The 17022-nt window shown below is 42.0% G+C and overlaps 2 protein-coding genes across 3 annotated transcripts; one reads left to right on the plus strand and one right to left on the minus strand.

The window, feature by feature from the left end:
- Positions 1 to 99: 99 nt before the first annotated feature.
- Positions 100 to 6091, plus strand: erp44 (endoplasmic reticulum protein 44). Its single transcript, XM_049730982.2, has 11 exons — positions 100 to 265; positions 1836 to 1908; positions 1984 to 2023; positions 2115 to 2230; positions 3118 to 3302; positions 3385 to 3500; positions 3556 to 3730; positions 3806 to 3917; positions 4229 to 4370; positions 5265 to 5367; positions 5585 to 6091. The coding sequence occupies exons 1-11, from the start codon at positions 206 to 208 to the stop codon at positions 5681 to 5683; spliced, it is 1221 nt and encodes a 406-aa protein (XP_049586939.1). The 5' UTR covers positions 100 to 205; the 3' UTR covers positions 5684 to 6091.
- stx17 (syntaxin 17) lies at positions 5979 to 13968 on the minus strand. Of its 2 annotated transcripts, XR_007483947.2 has the most exons (8): positions 13811 to 13968; positions 13264 to 13410; positions 13124 to 13189; positions 11750 to 12055; positions 11607 to 11657; positions 10158 to 10244; positions 8217 to 8506; positions 5979 to 8152 (listed from the first exon to the last, which is right to left on the minus strand). XR_007483947.2 is itself a non-coding variant. In XM_049731011.2 (7 exons), the coding sequence occupies exons 2-7, from the start codon at positions 13384 to 13386 to the stop codon at positions 8267 to 8269; spliced, it is 873 nt and encodes a 290-aa protein (XP_049586968.1). In that variant the 5' UTR covers positions 13387 to 13410; positions 13811 to 13968; the 3' UTR covers positions 5979 to 8266. The 2 variants fall into 2 exon arrangements, 1 of the variants encoding a protein (XP_049586968.1); XM_049731011.2 differs by having other exon boundaries at positions 5979 to 8506.
- Positions 13969 to 17022: the final 3054 nt, after the last annotated feature.

Raw genomic sequence — 17022 nt, forward strand, 5'->3', positions numbered from 1 at the left:
AACTAACGGGGACACGGGTTTAGGTTTGTGTTAGGACTACATTTCCCATCAAAGCTTATGTTTTACCGGAAGTTTCATTTTCGTTTCCGTGGTCACCACGAGATCGGATCGCCGCTGTTCCTGCTGCAGCAACGAGCGGTGTCGAAGCAGACAGGGGCGAATCATCACTACCACCACCTTGCACCTTCACACTTTCTACAATACGATGAAACTATCAATAATATTAACCTCCCTCTGTAACTGCATCAGTTGCGTCATACTACTGGTAGGATCTTTTTCTCATCCCCGTAAATGACACTTTGATTATTGGTAAAAGGCAAGCTAACGTTAGCTGAAGGCTCTTAGCTAACCAGCCAGGCTAGCGGTTAGCTAACCGAGCAGCCTCCCCTGTCATTAGACGTGGCTTTTTTTGATGCTGTTGTAGTGATTTATATACCAAACCGGTCTTTCATTGTAGCGGATTTATATCCTTGGCAAGACCACTCTTGCAATGGAAGTTTTGGCAACCGATTTTGCAGTAGCCTTTTATGCAAATTAGCCGGTGATGTTGCGTGACATTACCGATGGTCCTTTAATTTACTTTGTTTTGCTCTATACAGTTCGCGTGTTATTTGTTTTAACAAGCAGTATGTCCAAACTTTTGACAATAACATGCATGCTCTCAAAGTTTCTTACTCTAAGCAGACTGTCCAAATATTTCTCGTTGGTTAAATGTCATTATATTCGTTTGGTCGGATTAATATGTTTAACACAAGCGTTTACGTAGGTTTGTTTTTGCAGTAAAGATGTTTTATACTTTTTTGTAGTTTTCGATTGATTCCTTCGCGTCTGTGGGTGATGCTCGCCGGTTGGTGAAGTCCTCTGTTGTGGCTCAATCTGATTGGTTAACAACCCGGAAACGAGCGGTGCAACTTTGTGTTACTTTGGGCCTGACCTAAAATAGTTTGCACGGTTATTTTTATCTTACTAAGGTAATGATGGCTAAGAAAATATAAACATACCTTTGTAGCAGAGTTACAGCAGCAATAACATAAAACAGGAGATTATTAAAAAAAAATAGCATGCAAGGAAACCATGTTTTTGCTTGATGTGGGCAGTGAATGTTATTTGTCTTTACGTTGAAAACACTAAAAATAGAAAAGTTCAAATAAAAATGCATTAATGACAAAGAAAACCTTAACAGGAGATAATAGCAAGCATTGCATCTCGGATTTACATGATTACATTCTCAAGCTAACTGGTTAGGGCAGATTCCCAATTACTATACAGCGGAACTAACTTTTTCCATCACTTGGTGAAACCAAGAGTCGTGCACTTCCTTCGTTTCAATTTTCATTGGTAAATAATTTGACCAAGGAACCCAAAGCTGCTCTTTGTACTCTGACGACACTGCGAGGTTGCGGTATGTGCAGGGCAACACCCGTCTGCCATGCCTTCTGTCTTTACAGTCTTTGACAAGGCTCTTGTTGTCAAGCATGATGTGTTTTCAAATTACAAAAATAACATGAGAGTAATAAGATGGGAGAGGAGACGGCATCGTCATTGAAAGGCTGTTCTGTCAACTCATTTTTTATATCGCAAAAAACTGAGTAATTTTTTTTTTTTGTCTAGACTGAGTTGTTAGTGAGTCCGGAAGAAGCATTAAAATGATAAACACTCCTATATTTGTTCTGTGGGATATAATGATGGCTGGTAGACATTTGCTCTATTTAACATGATTTGCTTCTGATCTTGTGAGTATGTTCACACTTAACAAGTTTGGTTGTTAAGATGAACTCTCGCAATTAGCCCTCTGTAAAGTAAATATGTAACTAACCGCTAATCATTTTCCATAGGTGATGGGCCTTAGTACTCCCGGACAAGCAGAGATCACCAGTTTGGACTCCGCCAACATTGATGACGTTTTAAGTAAGACATCGTAGAATACGGATCACTCAATAAACCTGTCGCTGAATTTTCATTAATGAGTGTGTCTGTTTGCAGACAATGCTGCTGTTTCCTTAGTGAACTTTTATGCTGACTGGTAAGTGACTTCTCTGCTCTGCATAGATTTTAATATTGTAAACAGATATTGACGACCCCCCCCCCCCCCCCCCCCCCTCTTGGTACCTCAGGTGCAGATTTAGCCAGATGCTCCATCCCATCTTTGAGGAGGCGTCGAACATCATGCGGGAGGAGTTCCCGGATATGAAGCAGGTGGTGTTTGCACGAGTTGACTGCGACCAGCATTGTGAGTGTTTACATCTCCACCCTTTTCTTGCACCGCCCGCCTCTTGTGGAAACCTAAAAGGTTATGAAAATGAAAAATTGGTTTAAAAAAAAAAAAAAAAAAATGGAGACCTGAATCAAGAAGCCACTGGAAAACTTTGCCTTCTTTTAAACCACAAAGACTTTCCTGACAGTGTCAATCAAAAGTGAGCATTTTTTTTTTAACTTTATTTAGAAACCTTGAATTGGTGACGCTGTTATCTAATATCTGCAATCCAAAGAAAAAGGAAATTACATACTAATATCGATATCCTTTCAAATACCGGATATCTGTTTAGCTCCATGCCCATTGATGATAAAACGCAGTTCAGCCCCTTTCATGTTAAACACGCCAAATGGAAACACACCATATTTGATGAGGCCACATACGCAAAAGATGGCCGCCACACCAAAAGGCAGCGTAGACACAAACCGCCCGGCCGGCCGCAGCCTTTTGAGATAAAGCAAATTAAAGGGAATTATTGATGACCCGCAAAGTGTTTGAAGACTAATGACAAAACTGCTTCTTCCTGTGAAGCCTGGAGGCTTAGAGACGCCCTGCGGAGAGATTGACACCTGCCACATATGTGCACACACACACACACACACACACACACACACACACACACACACAGGGAGGGAGTGACTGCACAGCGAATATTTACCCCTAGTGGGGGGCAGCTTTCATGTGGGAGATCAGACCTCAGAGCTGTCTGGAGGTTGTGTTTTCAGCCTTTTCACCGCCACCATCGCCGCCGTTCTTTGACGTTCATTTTATGCCCCCCCCCGTGTGTGTGTGTGTGTGTGTGCTCACTCACCCCTCTCAATCAATCAATTACTTTCTTACTCCCAACTTCGCCTTCTGCGTAGCCGACATAGCCCAGCGCTACCGCATCAGCAAGTACCCCACGCTGAAGCTGTTCCGCAACGGCATGATGATGAAGCGAGAGTACAGGGGTCAGAGGTCAGTGGCGGCCATCGCCGACTTCATCCGCCAGCAGCAGGTTGACCCCGTGATAGAGATCCACTCGGAGGAGGAGCTGAAATCTGTCGATGTGAGCGGCAACGACACACGTTTGTTATCGGGCCGAATCGAATTCAAAATCGAGATTGCAATGAGTTTTTCTGCTCCCACAGAGAAGCAAAAGGAACATCATCGGGTACTTTGACAACAAAGATTCGGACAAATACCGCGCCTTTGAAAAAGTCGCCAACATCCTCCGAGATGACTGCGTCTTCTCAGCTGCATTCGGGTGAGTTTTTTTGTCGTTGCTCTTCCCGCAATGTCTCAACGTTCTCGCCCCGCAGGCCCATGTCCGAGTCGGAGCGCTTCAACGGGGACAGCGTCATCTTCAAGCCGGTCGGGGACAACATCCCCGACATGGCCTACATCGGCAACCTGGACAACTTTGACCTGACCTACGCTTGGGTTCAGGACAAGTGTGTTCCTCTGGTCAGGGAGATCACCTTTGAAAACGGAGAGGTTTGCCCACACAGATCATCATCATCATCAGATCTTCCAATGGACATTTTTCCAACAACCCTGTCTGTTTTCCAGGAGCTCACCGAAGAGGGCATCCCTTTCCTGATCCTGTTCCATCTCAAAGACGACAACGAGAGCTTAGAGAAGTTCCAGCAGGAAGTGACTCGTCAACTCTTTAGCGAGAAAGGTTAGCGTGTTTCTTTTTTTTTTTGTGTGTTATCATTTCTTCTGCTTTTTACTCAACGTGCTGCATCAGATCCGAACTTGGCAGTATTATGAAATCCAATTTATTGTCACTGCACATGCACGAGAACAAAAATTCACTTATCTGTTAGAACTTGTTCAAAAGACATAAAAAAAAAACAACAACAGTGACCAACAGAGGGAGACAGAACAAAATCTTAAAATTAATGTCCCATTTTTGAATATAGGGATGAAAATTAGAATTGTTTAGTTTGTTTCCTCAGTTTGATGACTAACTGTTTTGCTGTCGCTCAGGGTCCATCAACTTCCTGCACGCCGACTGCGACAAGTTCCGGCATCCTCTCCTACATATCCAGAAGACTCCCGCCGACTGTCCCGTAATTGCCATCGACTCGTTCAGGCACATGTACGTGTTCCCGGACTACAAAGACCTCAGGTAAGTACTCACCGCTTGCCTTCCATCTTCTCTATTGCAAAAAGAATAGACAGAATTATGAATGTGTCAAGCTATTATTTACAATGAAAATGTCGCCAATCTTGTATAGCAGCAATTTTGAGTTTTTACACAATTCCACCAACAAACAAGTAAATACTTTTCAAACTATTTTATTTTTTTTGTTAGTTTAATTGGCATCTACTGGAACGTGTGCACCAGCGTTACGGCAGTAATCACATCATGTCAAAGCGATGAAGCAAATCTAATTACTGCTGACCACAAATTTGACTAGTGCTTCCTCTCTATGCTTAATGATGTCATGAGCCACCATTGTTCTCATCTGCCTTGATAACCCCCCCCCCCCCCCCCCCCCCCCCACACACACACACACACACAGGGCATAATTGCGCACCAGCCAAAAAAACGTCAGGCCCTTCTTAAACTTGTCCTTTCTGAATGGGCCAGGACAGCGGCGCTAATGTGACATGATTTGGCGCGGGCAATAAGTGCTAAACTAATCCATTCTAATCAAATGTGCTCTTATTTATTCTCCCCCCCCCCCTTCCCCAATCAGAGCCCGATCACATAGACACAAGCCCCGAGGACTGACCGGGGCCTCGCTTGGCCTAATTGCATCACATCAGCGCTGCGTGTGGCACACAGCTTGAAATTGCATTAGTGCAGCGTATGTTGTATGTATGCGCTAAAGTGAGACACACAAGCGGCGCCGGGCGCCGTCCGTATGATCTGCCGGTAATAAGAAGCTTTATATTTTAATACGCCTTCACGGCACCGGCGTTTTATTACCCAACGGGTCCGACCGGATGCGTGGAATGTTCCGTCGGGATACGCTGCCGATCGATGACGTGTTGTGTGTGCGCTGAATATTTCTAGTGTTCCCGGCAAACTGAAACAGTTCATCTTGGACCTGCACTCCGGAAAACTACATCGAGAGTTCCACCACGGTCCCGATCCCACGGACAGCGCGCCTGGACAGGTCTGGCTACACACACCACACAGTCACCAAAACACAATCTGATAAGATCCAACGCAAGAGGTCGATGAAGAAAAATGGCCGCTGATATTAAGGCTGTTTTGCTCGTATGGTGTTCCACAAGGTTCAATTTTAAGCCCCTTGGGTTTCATGCAAGCAACTAACGGATAATGGAATTTTTTTTTTTTTTAAATTTCTCGGCCTTTGTGTTTGTGATCAGGAGGAGATTGCCAGCAGCCCCCCGAAGAGCTCCTTCAAAAAACTGGCACCCAGCGGGTCTCGCTACACCATCCTAACACGGGACCGCGATGAGCTGTGACCTCAGCCTCCTTTCCTTCCAGTCACCTTTTGACTCAATGCCACGCCTCGGGGTGGGGGGGTGGGGGTAGGAATGTCCCGGGAGGGGGGCTTTGGGTCAGGACACAGGCCAGCGGGACACAACAGCAACACCCTTACTGAAAAGAGAGATGAAGAAGAACTGGCGAGAACATGTGAGAAAGACAAGCCCATGACACAACTATGTTGGATAAACCTATATTTTCTTAACTCGTAACGTTTTATTTTGGATTTTGGGAAAGGGTGAAGACTTAAATGTGGGTTTGGGGGTCAAAGCATCAGGAGAAGTATTTTTATGTTTTTTTTTTTTTTTTTTTTCTCGACCTTGTACATATGTTTGTGTTCCATGGCATTTGTTGTTCTAAATTAAATGCACCATTATTTTTCTTTAGATTATTCCATTCACCCTTCACTCCACTTGTTCTTAAACGTGGCTCGTTTTTCATCAAGGTTTTTCCGACGTCGCCTCACACGGGCGAGTATCCTCGCGTGTTCTTAAAAGCACAAGACGCCATTTTGAAGTAGTGGCATCTTCTTCCTCTCTCCGCAATATTTCTGAAGGATTAGAAAACACATTTGCTACTTGGTACTACTTTGTTTTTCAATCTGGGGTGGGGAACATTTACCATTTCTAAAAAACAAAACAGAGAAACTTATAAAAGGACTGAAAATATACTCCTGACAGGATTTTGGGTGAAATTTGACAGCGAAGCTAAAATTCCCCTCTAACCTTTACAGGTGAACTGAATTTGACCTCTTTGAATGAACCGTTCAGTGATTCAGTACTTTTGCACAACTTGGCAAAATTCACAACGATCAATGAATGGACCAATAATTTCCTACTCCAATTACAATTGGCATTTAAACCGTCATAGTCATCATGAAACCAAGACAATAACTAACAATTGACCCCACAAGATGTTCTCAGAAGGATGAGAGTCATTCAGTAAGTTGCAACAGATAGCGGAAGAGTTCTAGAAAGTCACAGAAGTAGATGTACTTGGAAAATCATTTTGTCAGCAAGCTACACAAAAAATAATGGAACACGTCATTGTCGGATGTTCAAAAGGCTCGAGAAGGTCAAAGTTCATCTGTAAAGTGACATTTTGGGTTCATCTTGGGGTCAGTCTTTGGGTTACCGTGGCAACTTTTTGTGAGATAATTTATACTGGAATTTCCCCTAACAAAAAATTATTGCCAAAGATTCGACTAAAATTATGAGCGAATTTTTTTTTTTTTTTGTGCCGTGCCACTTAAGCCAATTAACTCCACTGTGATGCAAAGTGATGTTCTGCATAAGCCCATCCAACCATGTTTTTGTACCATGTATGTCAGAAAGAGGAGCCCTCAAAAAAAAAAAGTTTTTAATGAGTCTTTGGTACAAGTTAGCGATCCTTGAAATGGATCCTAAAGTGGACTTGTTTTGATTTAGAGGACTTGTTGCTCAGTTTTTACTGTCCAATCGAGGCCAAGAGACATTGGGACGTAGCAGCCCACACACGAACGAATCGGGAGGGGCTTGCCATTTCCAAACAAGTCATCTCAAGAGGGGAAGAATTTGGAAAAGGGGTGATGATTAAAAGTCATTTTACAAAATATTGTGTTTTGCGTATTTTTGTGTGGCCTTTATTGACATTGAAACGGTTTAAGATGGCAACATTTAGTTTGGCTGACAAGAAGTTGTAAAATAGAACATGGATGTTGGCACTTGGGTGTGTTGTGCATAAGTTAATGATAAGAAAAGTTATCAAGTCAATGTGACTGGAGATTTGTATCATAATGAAGTTACAGCAACTTCTCAGAAGGCAACATTAGTAGTGGAGACATCATTTTTATACTAATTTGATCTAATATTACATAATGCTGACCCAAAGTTTTGTTTTGAAATACTTGGTGTTCCAAAAATGTGATATTTCAAAGTTCAAAAACATAATTCCTGCTCAAATACTGGGATAATTCTTTCCTAGAAACCTTTCATAATCACTTTAGTCATGCCAAATGCATCAGTAAAATTAGTCTCGCTGATCGGGATATGTACTCAGTGGCCAACTGCTAGAATGCCTGTGACTTTTTTTTTTTTTGTAGATGTGCCGGTTGATGATATGGCCTGCATTGAAGGGCAAAACTCCACTTTGGGCATTGTAAAAAAAAAAAAAAAAATGTTGGTCAGTAACTTATATTTGAAAGTTTTTCAGGCAAAAAAATACAAGTTTTTTATAGTGTGCAACTTTTCTGACACACTGTATATTACTGCAGGCTGCTAAAAAAGTTTGGTCTCTTTAGATATATATTTTTTTACCTATCACAGGTGGGTGGGACATTTTAGTTTTAACTAAAGTCCTAATCAGAGTAAAATAGATGACAAAATAGGGAGAATTTCTTACAGGAAAGAGGGTTGAGCTCTCCAAACGTGACCATGGTGCCTCCATTTTGTCAGTTGGACGCAGTTCCACTAAAAACTATAATATGTCATAAATGCAAATGGTTTTTGCATCCGTAGTAATGTAACCGCTCACAGTCCTGATTATGCAAGCAGCATCAGGCGGCCGGCGGGAAACTCCATGGCTCACTCATCCTTGGCTGACCCGGGGTCGGCCGGCGGCGCCGTCAGCTGCTTCATCTGCAGCGCCAGCAAGCTTTTACGGTGCTTCTTCACCAGGCTGCCTCCCGCGAAGCCAAGAGCGCTGCCCCCCACCACGGCCGCGCTCGCCGCTTTGAGTCCAATCAGCAGGCCCAGCGGGCCGGCGACAGCGGCGCCCAGGAGCGCCCCGGCCAAAGGCAGTATCGCCAACTTGTGGCCTACTGCCTGCAAGCACACACACCGAGACATCGGCGTTAAAATCAATCACACGCGGATTAATAAAGTTTTTTTGAATTTAGTGTAGTTTGTGTTGGACGGTACTTGTCATGGCTATAATAATAATAATCCTTATCAATTAATTTAGCTTTTATGTAACTTCTCTAACTTTGGATTGATTTTCCTTATTTTTTTTTTAAATTTATTCCTTATTTTTTAACAAATCTTATATGTATGAATGTGTCAGTAAAATGGTAAAAATAAGCATTGATCTCAACTCATCCAAAATATGAAATAGGATTGTGTAAATTATAATACTTCGATATAGCTGTTCGATTAGACAGAACCAATTTACATCGTTATCTTTAAAAAGCATGTCGCTGACAAATAAAGTTTCGTTTGCATTACATAAATATTCTCAAAGATCACAAATCACGCCCATCCCAAATTTGGAAATCGTGCTAGCTTGAGCCAAAAGAAAGTAAAAATACACACACAAACCAGCTTGTGTGTGTATAAATGTAAAAGCGACTCTTCCACTACAGCTTCAAACTGATTCCATTATCTTCCTTGGCTGCTTTTGCACCCGCTATCATCAGAGTGGAAGGTGCTTTTTTTGCTGATGGCAATTAATGAGCCCGTGTGCGCACACACAACACACACTCCCCCACACACACACTGTTGATTAACCCCTCACTATTAAATTAATCTAGTTCAAACGTTAACCTCCCTCGACTACACCCCTGTGGCAGCCAATTCTAATTCCACCTGAGCTGAGTGTGATATATATATATATATATATATATATGTATATACATATATACACTCACACACTCACACAAGTATGTGTGTGTGCGTGCGAGAACGTCCTTTGACCCGATGACAGATAACGAGCCGTTTCTACACATTAAAACATCAGACGCCGCTCTCATCTTGCGTTATCTCCACAAAGCCCTTTCGCCTAATGTGCCAGCTCGACCTTGTGTTGTTCAATCACGACTCGGTTACCTTTACGGCTCCCCCCATGCAAATAGAGATGCCACAAAATTGCGGTAACGGAAGATTAATTGATTGCATTTTCATCTCGGGTGAGAATTTAATTGCAATTTGGCTACCGAGAAATCTTTTTTTTTTTGGATCATAGGGTCCACAGTCAGGGTTTCATTTTAATTGGGACGCCTGAAGAGTGCATAGTGGTTAGAGCAAACTTTGCCTCAGAGTTAAATATTATCCTGACACCCAAAAAAAAAAACACCCGAATGAATCTTAACAAATGAATTGAACCGCGGTGGTGTGTTGTTAAGTGTTGAGTGGCTCCGGCACGTGATTCACGATGACGGGGCCAAGCGTTGGGCATTTTCGAGTGTGTCATAAGTGCGAAGGCCACCGAGGTACACTCAGCTCTCCGAGTGTGCTCGCTCAAATGGCAACGAAAAACATGAAGCGCTTTTTCCCGAGCTCTTCTCCATGCTCTGCACACACTGACAACCTCTCCCATCCCTCTCCTCTCTCAATTTCCTTAATTGTGGCTTTCCTCCGTTTTCAAGCGGATCAATAGGGACAAACGCTGTTGGAATAGCTGCGAGGCAAAGTGCCATCGATCTCAACACACACACACATGCCGTGTGTGCGTTTGCGCATTAACACACGCCATACACACCTTCCCCAGGCTCTTGGACCCCTCCTCCACGTTGGCACCGGCCATGTTGACGTTGTCCTCAATGCTGTCAATCTTCTCCTGCTGGGACTGAAACACAGGGGTTGGACACACACATATATAAATATGTACACACACACAAACACACGTTCTGGTGGCAAAAGATATGCACACACATTATTAATTGTTATTTTGGTGCTTTTAATTGTTAGCGTGCAGGTTGGAGGTATACTTAAAGATGACATTTGTGAGGGACGTGTGTGTGTGTGTGTGTGTGTGTCTCATGAAATATTCAGAGTGGCAGCTGTCTCTCTCCCTATGAGGGCCACATGGACACAGTGACCAAACAACAAGGAGGGCACTTTCCATCTCCTCCGCCTCCCCACATCGCCACTTTCCATTCATAGCACTTCACTTGCACAATAACGCGTAAAAAGCTTTCTTTTTTTTTTTCTTTCTATTCGAGCACAAAAGCATTGAGTGATCCTGATTGAATATTTAAATTTTTTATTTTTTTTTGGTTTCACTGCACTGGCGCTCTACTTGGGAAGTGTTAAATACAGACAATATCAGAAGTGCAAATAAATAAATTAATTAATTAATAAATTATAAATATTATAAATTATAATATTTTTTTTAAAGCGAGGTAAACCGACTTCACTAATTTAATAAAACATTTTGAAGGTCGGATGAACTTCTGTATGAAGTCGATTACTTGGAATGCTGCTGTGATGACTTGTAGCATGCACATGATGCGGGCTGGGACCAAATTGGACATCCCAAAAATAATAATAATTGAATGATAAGAAGAACTGAAAGCCACTAAACTGCTATAGTCATTTTTGTTTTAATATAATTGAAATGTCTGGGGCTTTGATCAAACCAAGTTATTTCCTTGTCAGACTGTGAGGAACCAACATTGTCCGTTTTGGGGAAATGATAAAGATTCAAAGTAATAGCGGAAAACGCCGTAAACAGTACACACATGACACACACACAGTGGTTGTGCACGAGAATATGACCCACTCCCCCCTGGTGGCACCACCCTAACCTCCCCCCTACCCTCCAGAGATGCCGGAACAACATGTCTATGCTCTTTCCGCTCCTCCTCTCGCCTGTTTTGAACCATCACAACATCTTTCCTCTCTCTCTCCGCCACTGTTAATCTCTCCTGCCTCCATCCCGGAGGATGGGGCGATAATCTGAACCGTCTGTTCTCCACCTGCTCCGATGCATCCCCATGTGTGCCACCTCCCCGCCCGCGGACACGGCTGCTGCTCAAGCTTTTCCCGCCCCTCTGCTGAGAGGCCCCCGAGGGTCCCCCTGCAGGAGTCCTTAAACTGATCTGCGCTCTCAAAGGAGCGCCATCAGCAACGCAAAGAGAGCGGGATGAAAAAAAAAAAAAAAAAAAAAAAGCTCTCCATGTGAAAGCCAATTGTTGTTCATACTTACATGGACGAGCACGGAAAAGCTTGTCACCAAACCACTCAGCTGCTTCAGATCCTGAAAGGGGAGGAGGGAAAAAAAAAATTGAGACGTATAGAAATATCTTATATCACGTTGGGCACCAAAAACGAGACGGGACCACTCAGTACCTCCTCAAGGTTGTCCCAAGACTCAGCAGCACTTTCCTCGACAGGGATCTCCGGCAACTGGGTTTGAATTTGCCAGCCAGAAACGGACTCCTCGTCCGTGTCGGGCCCTCGATCGGATGCCCGAGCAGAATCAGGCGAAGGCGGCATGGACAGAAGGGCGGGGTCATCGTGCAAGCGCAGGAAGTCTCGCGTGGCGGCCGACGCCCTGTCCTTAATCGGCTTGACCATCTTCTCCACAGCGACGGCGTCTTCTGGCCGGACGCGGCCGCATAGCTTCTCCATCTCTCTGATGTTTGCTCGTAGTTGCTGCGAAGATGACAAGATGATTAGCTTTGGCACGTTTGGAAGTTGTGATTTTTTTTTTTTCGGTCCGCCTTTGGATCGAGTAGGCAGATTTTGGCTTTAGATGATGCCTGTGCTTGACAGCTGTCTGTCCGTCCAATACACTTAACACATCGTGCAGCAACCCATGAGTCAGGATTAACACCATCAAGACACAGGAAAGCACTCTGTGAGCATCCCCGGGGCTTGGGAGTGTAGTGGTGAGAGGATTGGTGGGTGCCGACTATCTTCTTGGCAACAGAACCCCTCTGGGAATTTCAAAGCCATCATGTGCCGAAACACACTCACAAAACATCCATTCAAGTTTGGACATTGTATTTTATTGCTGTTTGTGACGAATGTTGAGCTAGGAACCAGATGCAATTAAACGAGGGGGGAGAGATGCTAAATTTGGAGAGTTTTAGAAAATTTGGGGAAAATAAGCCTTGAGGGCTGTGTGGTTTATGGGTGACCTGTGCAGGATGTACCCAGGCTGGTACACAGTGTCAGCTGTGCTGGAACTTAATGGCACGCATTCATGATCCTGAACGGAATAGGCAATCTAAAAAGAAATAAAAAAACAACAAAAAAACATTGGGGAGCCTTAAAGGCTTTTGAAAACACATGGCAATCAATAAATAACAAAAAAAATGTGCATGACATTGACATGGCATGTAAGACTTCCATGTCAAAAGATTAAATCGGGTCATTTTGTGTCTTTTTTTTAAGGAGGGCGGGTGTATTTGAGAAAAAAACCCAGCCTGAACAAGAAGCGCTAAGAAAAAAATGTGACAAAAAGCAAATATATTGACGAGTGATAAAATCAGCTGCTAAAAAGAACAAATAATGAGAGGGATACGTGACCACTGATCAGATCGGAAGATGGACCGATCCATCAATTCTTATTCACACAACCTTTTTAAGCAAGGGGAATTCCAGCCAATGAATAGCTCAAATTTAAATCCAATGAAATGCACTGGTGGGAAAAACAATAACAGAAAATAGAGCAAATTCAAATCACAGATGTCTTTATGATTCATCACAAATGTGTACCTGAACTGTTCGGCTGGCGTTGATGTGCTCCTGATGAAGACGGTCCCATTGTTGGCTTTGCTGGTACTGCAAAGAAGATGGAAACCCAATCAGACATTTGTTGTGATGTGGATGCCAGGCTGCGTTATCTGAAGTATCACCTTTACTATGTTGTTGTGGTGTTTTTGCAGCCGCTCCAGGTCAGTAGGGAGAGCCACTTTAATGAACTTGTGAATGGGAGCCTCCAGGCGCCTCAGTGTCAGCTTGCTTCCTCCCTCCGCCATGGGACCAGACGACGTGACTTCACACTTGTCGGGTTAGAACATATTAGAGAGAGTCATAAGGCAAAGACATCTGATAGACATCAGAAAAGTACTAATACAAATTTAAATTTGAAAATTTATGTATATATGTAAAATTTATATTTATATATTACACAAATTTTATATATGTAAAATGCATGTGTATATATTATACAAATTCTATATATGTAAAATTTATATTATAAAAAAATTTATATGTGTAAAATTTATATAATATATATAAATGTATAATCGATGAAAAAAACGATAATGCTTGAGTTGACAGAGACACACTATTCAATCGACTCGTAAAGTTAGTTGCTCCGTATTGTTTTGATGCTAACTGTGACACAACAAGATCGCATAAAAACGGAGCAAAATTAAACCCACATATGGCAAAGCTTACCCAAAAGAATTGCTCTCAAGTGCAATAATTATGTTTCCCCTTCCATTGTGTGGCGAAATATACATCAACTGATGGCTGGTAGGTTTCTGACAGCTGTTATTTGTAAACAAGTCTCACCCAAGTGCGTCGACGAAATGTGTCCGACCTCAAACAACAAAGAGCATTATTTAAGATTCCGCATGATGGTCGCGTCATCTTATATTATTAACGACGTAAAGTTTACATAAATATTTGGCGGGAACGTCACAGCACAAATGATAAATTGCTCTGACCGTCACCGTGGGTGACCCAAGGTAAAGGCTCCTATTTTTCTTAAAAAATATAAAGTTTTCAGCCGTAATGAAGCGTGTTTCTCAAACCAATGCAATTTATATACTCATATTATCGGAAAACATTGAATTATTGTGTTTTCATCCCTTAGCATACCAGCTAGCACAACTAGCATACACAGAAAAACCTTTGACTTATTTGGAACACTTTCACTATATTGCTATAATTAGCATAATACACAAATTAAATGGTATTAACTTTTTTCTTTATTTATTGGTAAAGGAATTATTCAACTGTATTTTTAAAACATACATCTCAAGTACCTGAGTTTATGTAACTACATTGCGCCCAACACAACAAAATATATGATAATGACCAAAAAAATAAAAAATACATTATGGTCTGTATGGTAAAATACCAAGAGATATGTGGGATTTCCCCTTCTTTGTGATGTATGTTTCCACTTCATTTTCTACAGCACCTTTTACCTTTGACATTTAGGCCAACCCCCCACACACTCTTTCCTTCTTGCAGGGCAACATTGATGCACATAGTCCCTCACCACAAGGGAGTTCCCCAACGTGCTGTTAAAAAAGAAAAAAAAAATCTACTCAGGTTGTTTGTGCACATGCAACTGCTTGTGTAAGTCTTTGTCCACTTCCAGGGGACTGCCAGACTTAGAAGTAGAACAAAATCCTGATTGTCAAATTGCAAATCATCAAAAATCTAGCCTCTATTTTATATCAACACTGAGAGTGTGTGCGATGCTGTGTGCGTGAGTCAGCCACAGGACTCAGGTGTCGTCCATTTCGGTTTAATCCAGGAAGTTTATCAGCAGGGGAGGAAGTCAGCGGGTGATGCGGATCACTTAATACCTCCTGCTTCTTAAAGCGGGCGTAATCATCACATCCTGGTGGCTTAGTGAAAACAGTCATCATTTATCACGGACAAAAGTGGGGGAAATACAAAATAATATTTCCACCATTAACTGGCATAACACCCCTAAAAGGGGTCTACAACCGCACTCTTCATTTATATTGGTCAATATTTTTCTTTAAAGGGGAAGTGCAGTGAAAAATTTCCTTTACAATAATTTGCTATATAATAATAATAGTAATCAAAACACCTCATTTTGATTGATATTGCTTTAGTGGAAAAGGAATTAAGATGCAAAATCAACTTGTTTTTATCATTTCAGGGGGCGGCCATTTTGCCACTTGCTGTCGACTGAAAATGACATCACACTTGCTCAGGGTTTGGATAATGACTGAGCGAGAGAGCGGGAGAGAGAGAGAGGTAATACCAAGGTAGGACACCACGCCCTGTTGAGAAGAATTTTTAAACTGAATTCTAAATTCCGTGGATAGCTGGTATAGTGAAACCAGTTTTGCGAAGATATGATCACCTCTTCTACTTCCATTGAGTTGAACTGCAGATTTTTGAATTATTGGAGAATGGATGTGTTCTGTTTTTCATGCATTTTTTTACTGTAATGACAATGAAGATAATTGATTAATTCATTGCATGAGCCCATAATGTGATTATCTTAATGGCATTGTAATGTTCCTATTAGAGATTCATATTATTCAGGTTGTTACTAGAATTATTTAGTCCCGTCATTTTGCAACCGCCAAAAGAGCCTTTTAATCGTGGTAATTCATTTTATCTTATTTAAAAAAAATTAAATTCATTTTAGTCATTTTGTTTTGTTTTGGTGCAAAAAAACATATTTTGAAACTGACTGGATGACGAGTTCAGGGATTACATCCTGAATTGGTCACCAAGTCATAATCAGGGCTGAATCCGAAATTGGGATTTCCAATATGGTACTTACATTTTCTTCGACATTCCAAAAATAATGCAGCGTGCAAATGGCCTCTCACCCAAAGCCAGCCAGGACAGTGTCTTGCCAGCCCTGTGACAAGCGCTATAGAAAACACATTTGGCAGCCAAATCAATATAACATGGAAAATCCCAATTTAACACTTTAATCTGTGTGATACTTTATCAAATCATTTGTGTGTGACACTCACCCAAAAAGAATTACCCCCAAACCAATTTGTTGTAATTTAGGCAAATTTCATTACATGCTGGATCCAAAAGAAATTTGGATTCAACTGCTTTCTGCTGTTAAGTTCCTTGATTTGATTGATTCACTCTTTGGCCATTTTCCAATTCTGATTGGATTAGGATAAATTATGAAGCCGCGGCTAGAAATTAGAATGTGTGTGCACATACACACACCGGGAGCTCTAATTAAGACTCTGGGGGTATTTGCTATCTGTCAACTGGAATCGATTGTCAAGGAGACTGACACATCAATGTGTGTGTGTGTGTGTGTGTGCGCGTAAATACCTGCTACTTATTTGTTTTATTATTAGGGTGGAGGCGAATATAATATACATATCGTGTTAGATGATTCCACAACGGCAGGGATTCTCATTTTGAATCGAATAGACGATCATTTTTCGGCACTTGTGGTGTGTTCATAATGATTTTTGTCGTTTTCTTAAGAGTTCTCACCAACTACCATAGCAAATTTACTTGTAGTACTTTTGTTATATACAATTTAATTTCCCACAATGACAAAAACTTTCTTTCTGATGCAGACGATGATTGTGAAATTTATATAGTGCCATCTACTGCTGTGGAGGACTTGGAGGTCAGGTGTTTTTGGGGAGGTTAAGTATCGGAGGCAAGAAACGAGAAATGCTCAGTCAAAACCGAGAACCGTGAGGCCAAATAAGCCCAACTGCATCTTGCTGCATGTGTAATTAGCCACGATGCCTTTCTGTCCATCAAACATGAGGATTGTCCGCAATTTCCCAATCGCAGTTGCAATCAATCAACTTGACTGTGCGGAGGGGGAGGGGGGGAGTGATGGCAGTGACAGTATAGACGACATGTACTGGGAAATGTCACCGCGGCGATCAATGGTGTTT

Source organism: Syngnathus scovelli, chromosome 9, assembly GCF_024217435.2.
Source record: "Syngnathus scovelli strain Florida chromosome 9, RoL_Ssco_1.2, whole genome shotgun sequence".
Taxonomy (NCBI): Eukaryota; Metazoa; Chordata; class Actinopteri; order Syngnathiformes; family Syngnathidae; genus Syngnathus; species Syngnathus scovelli.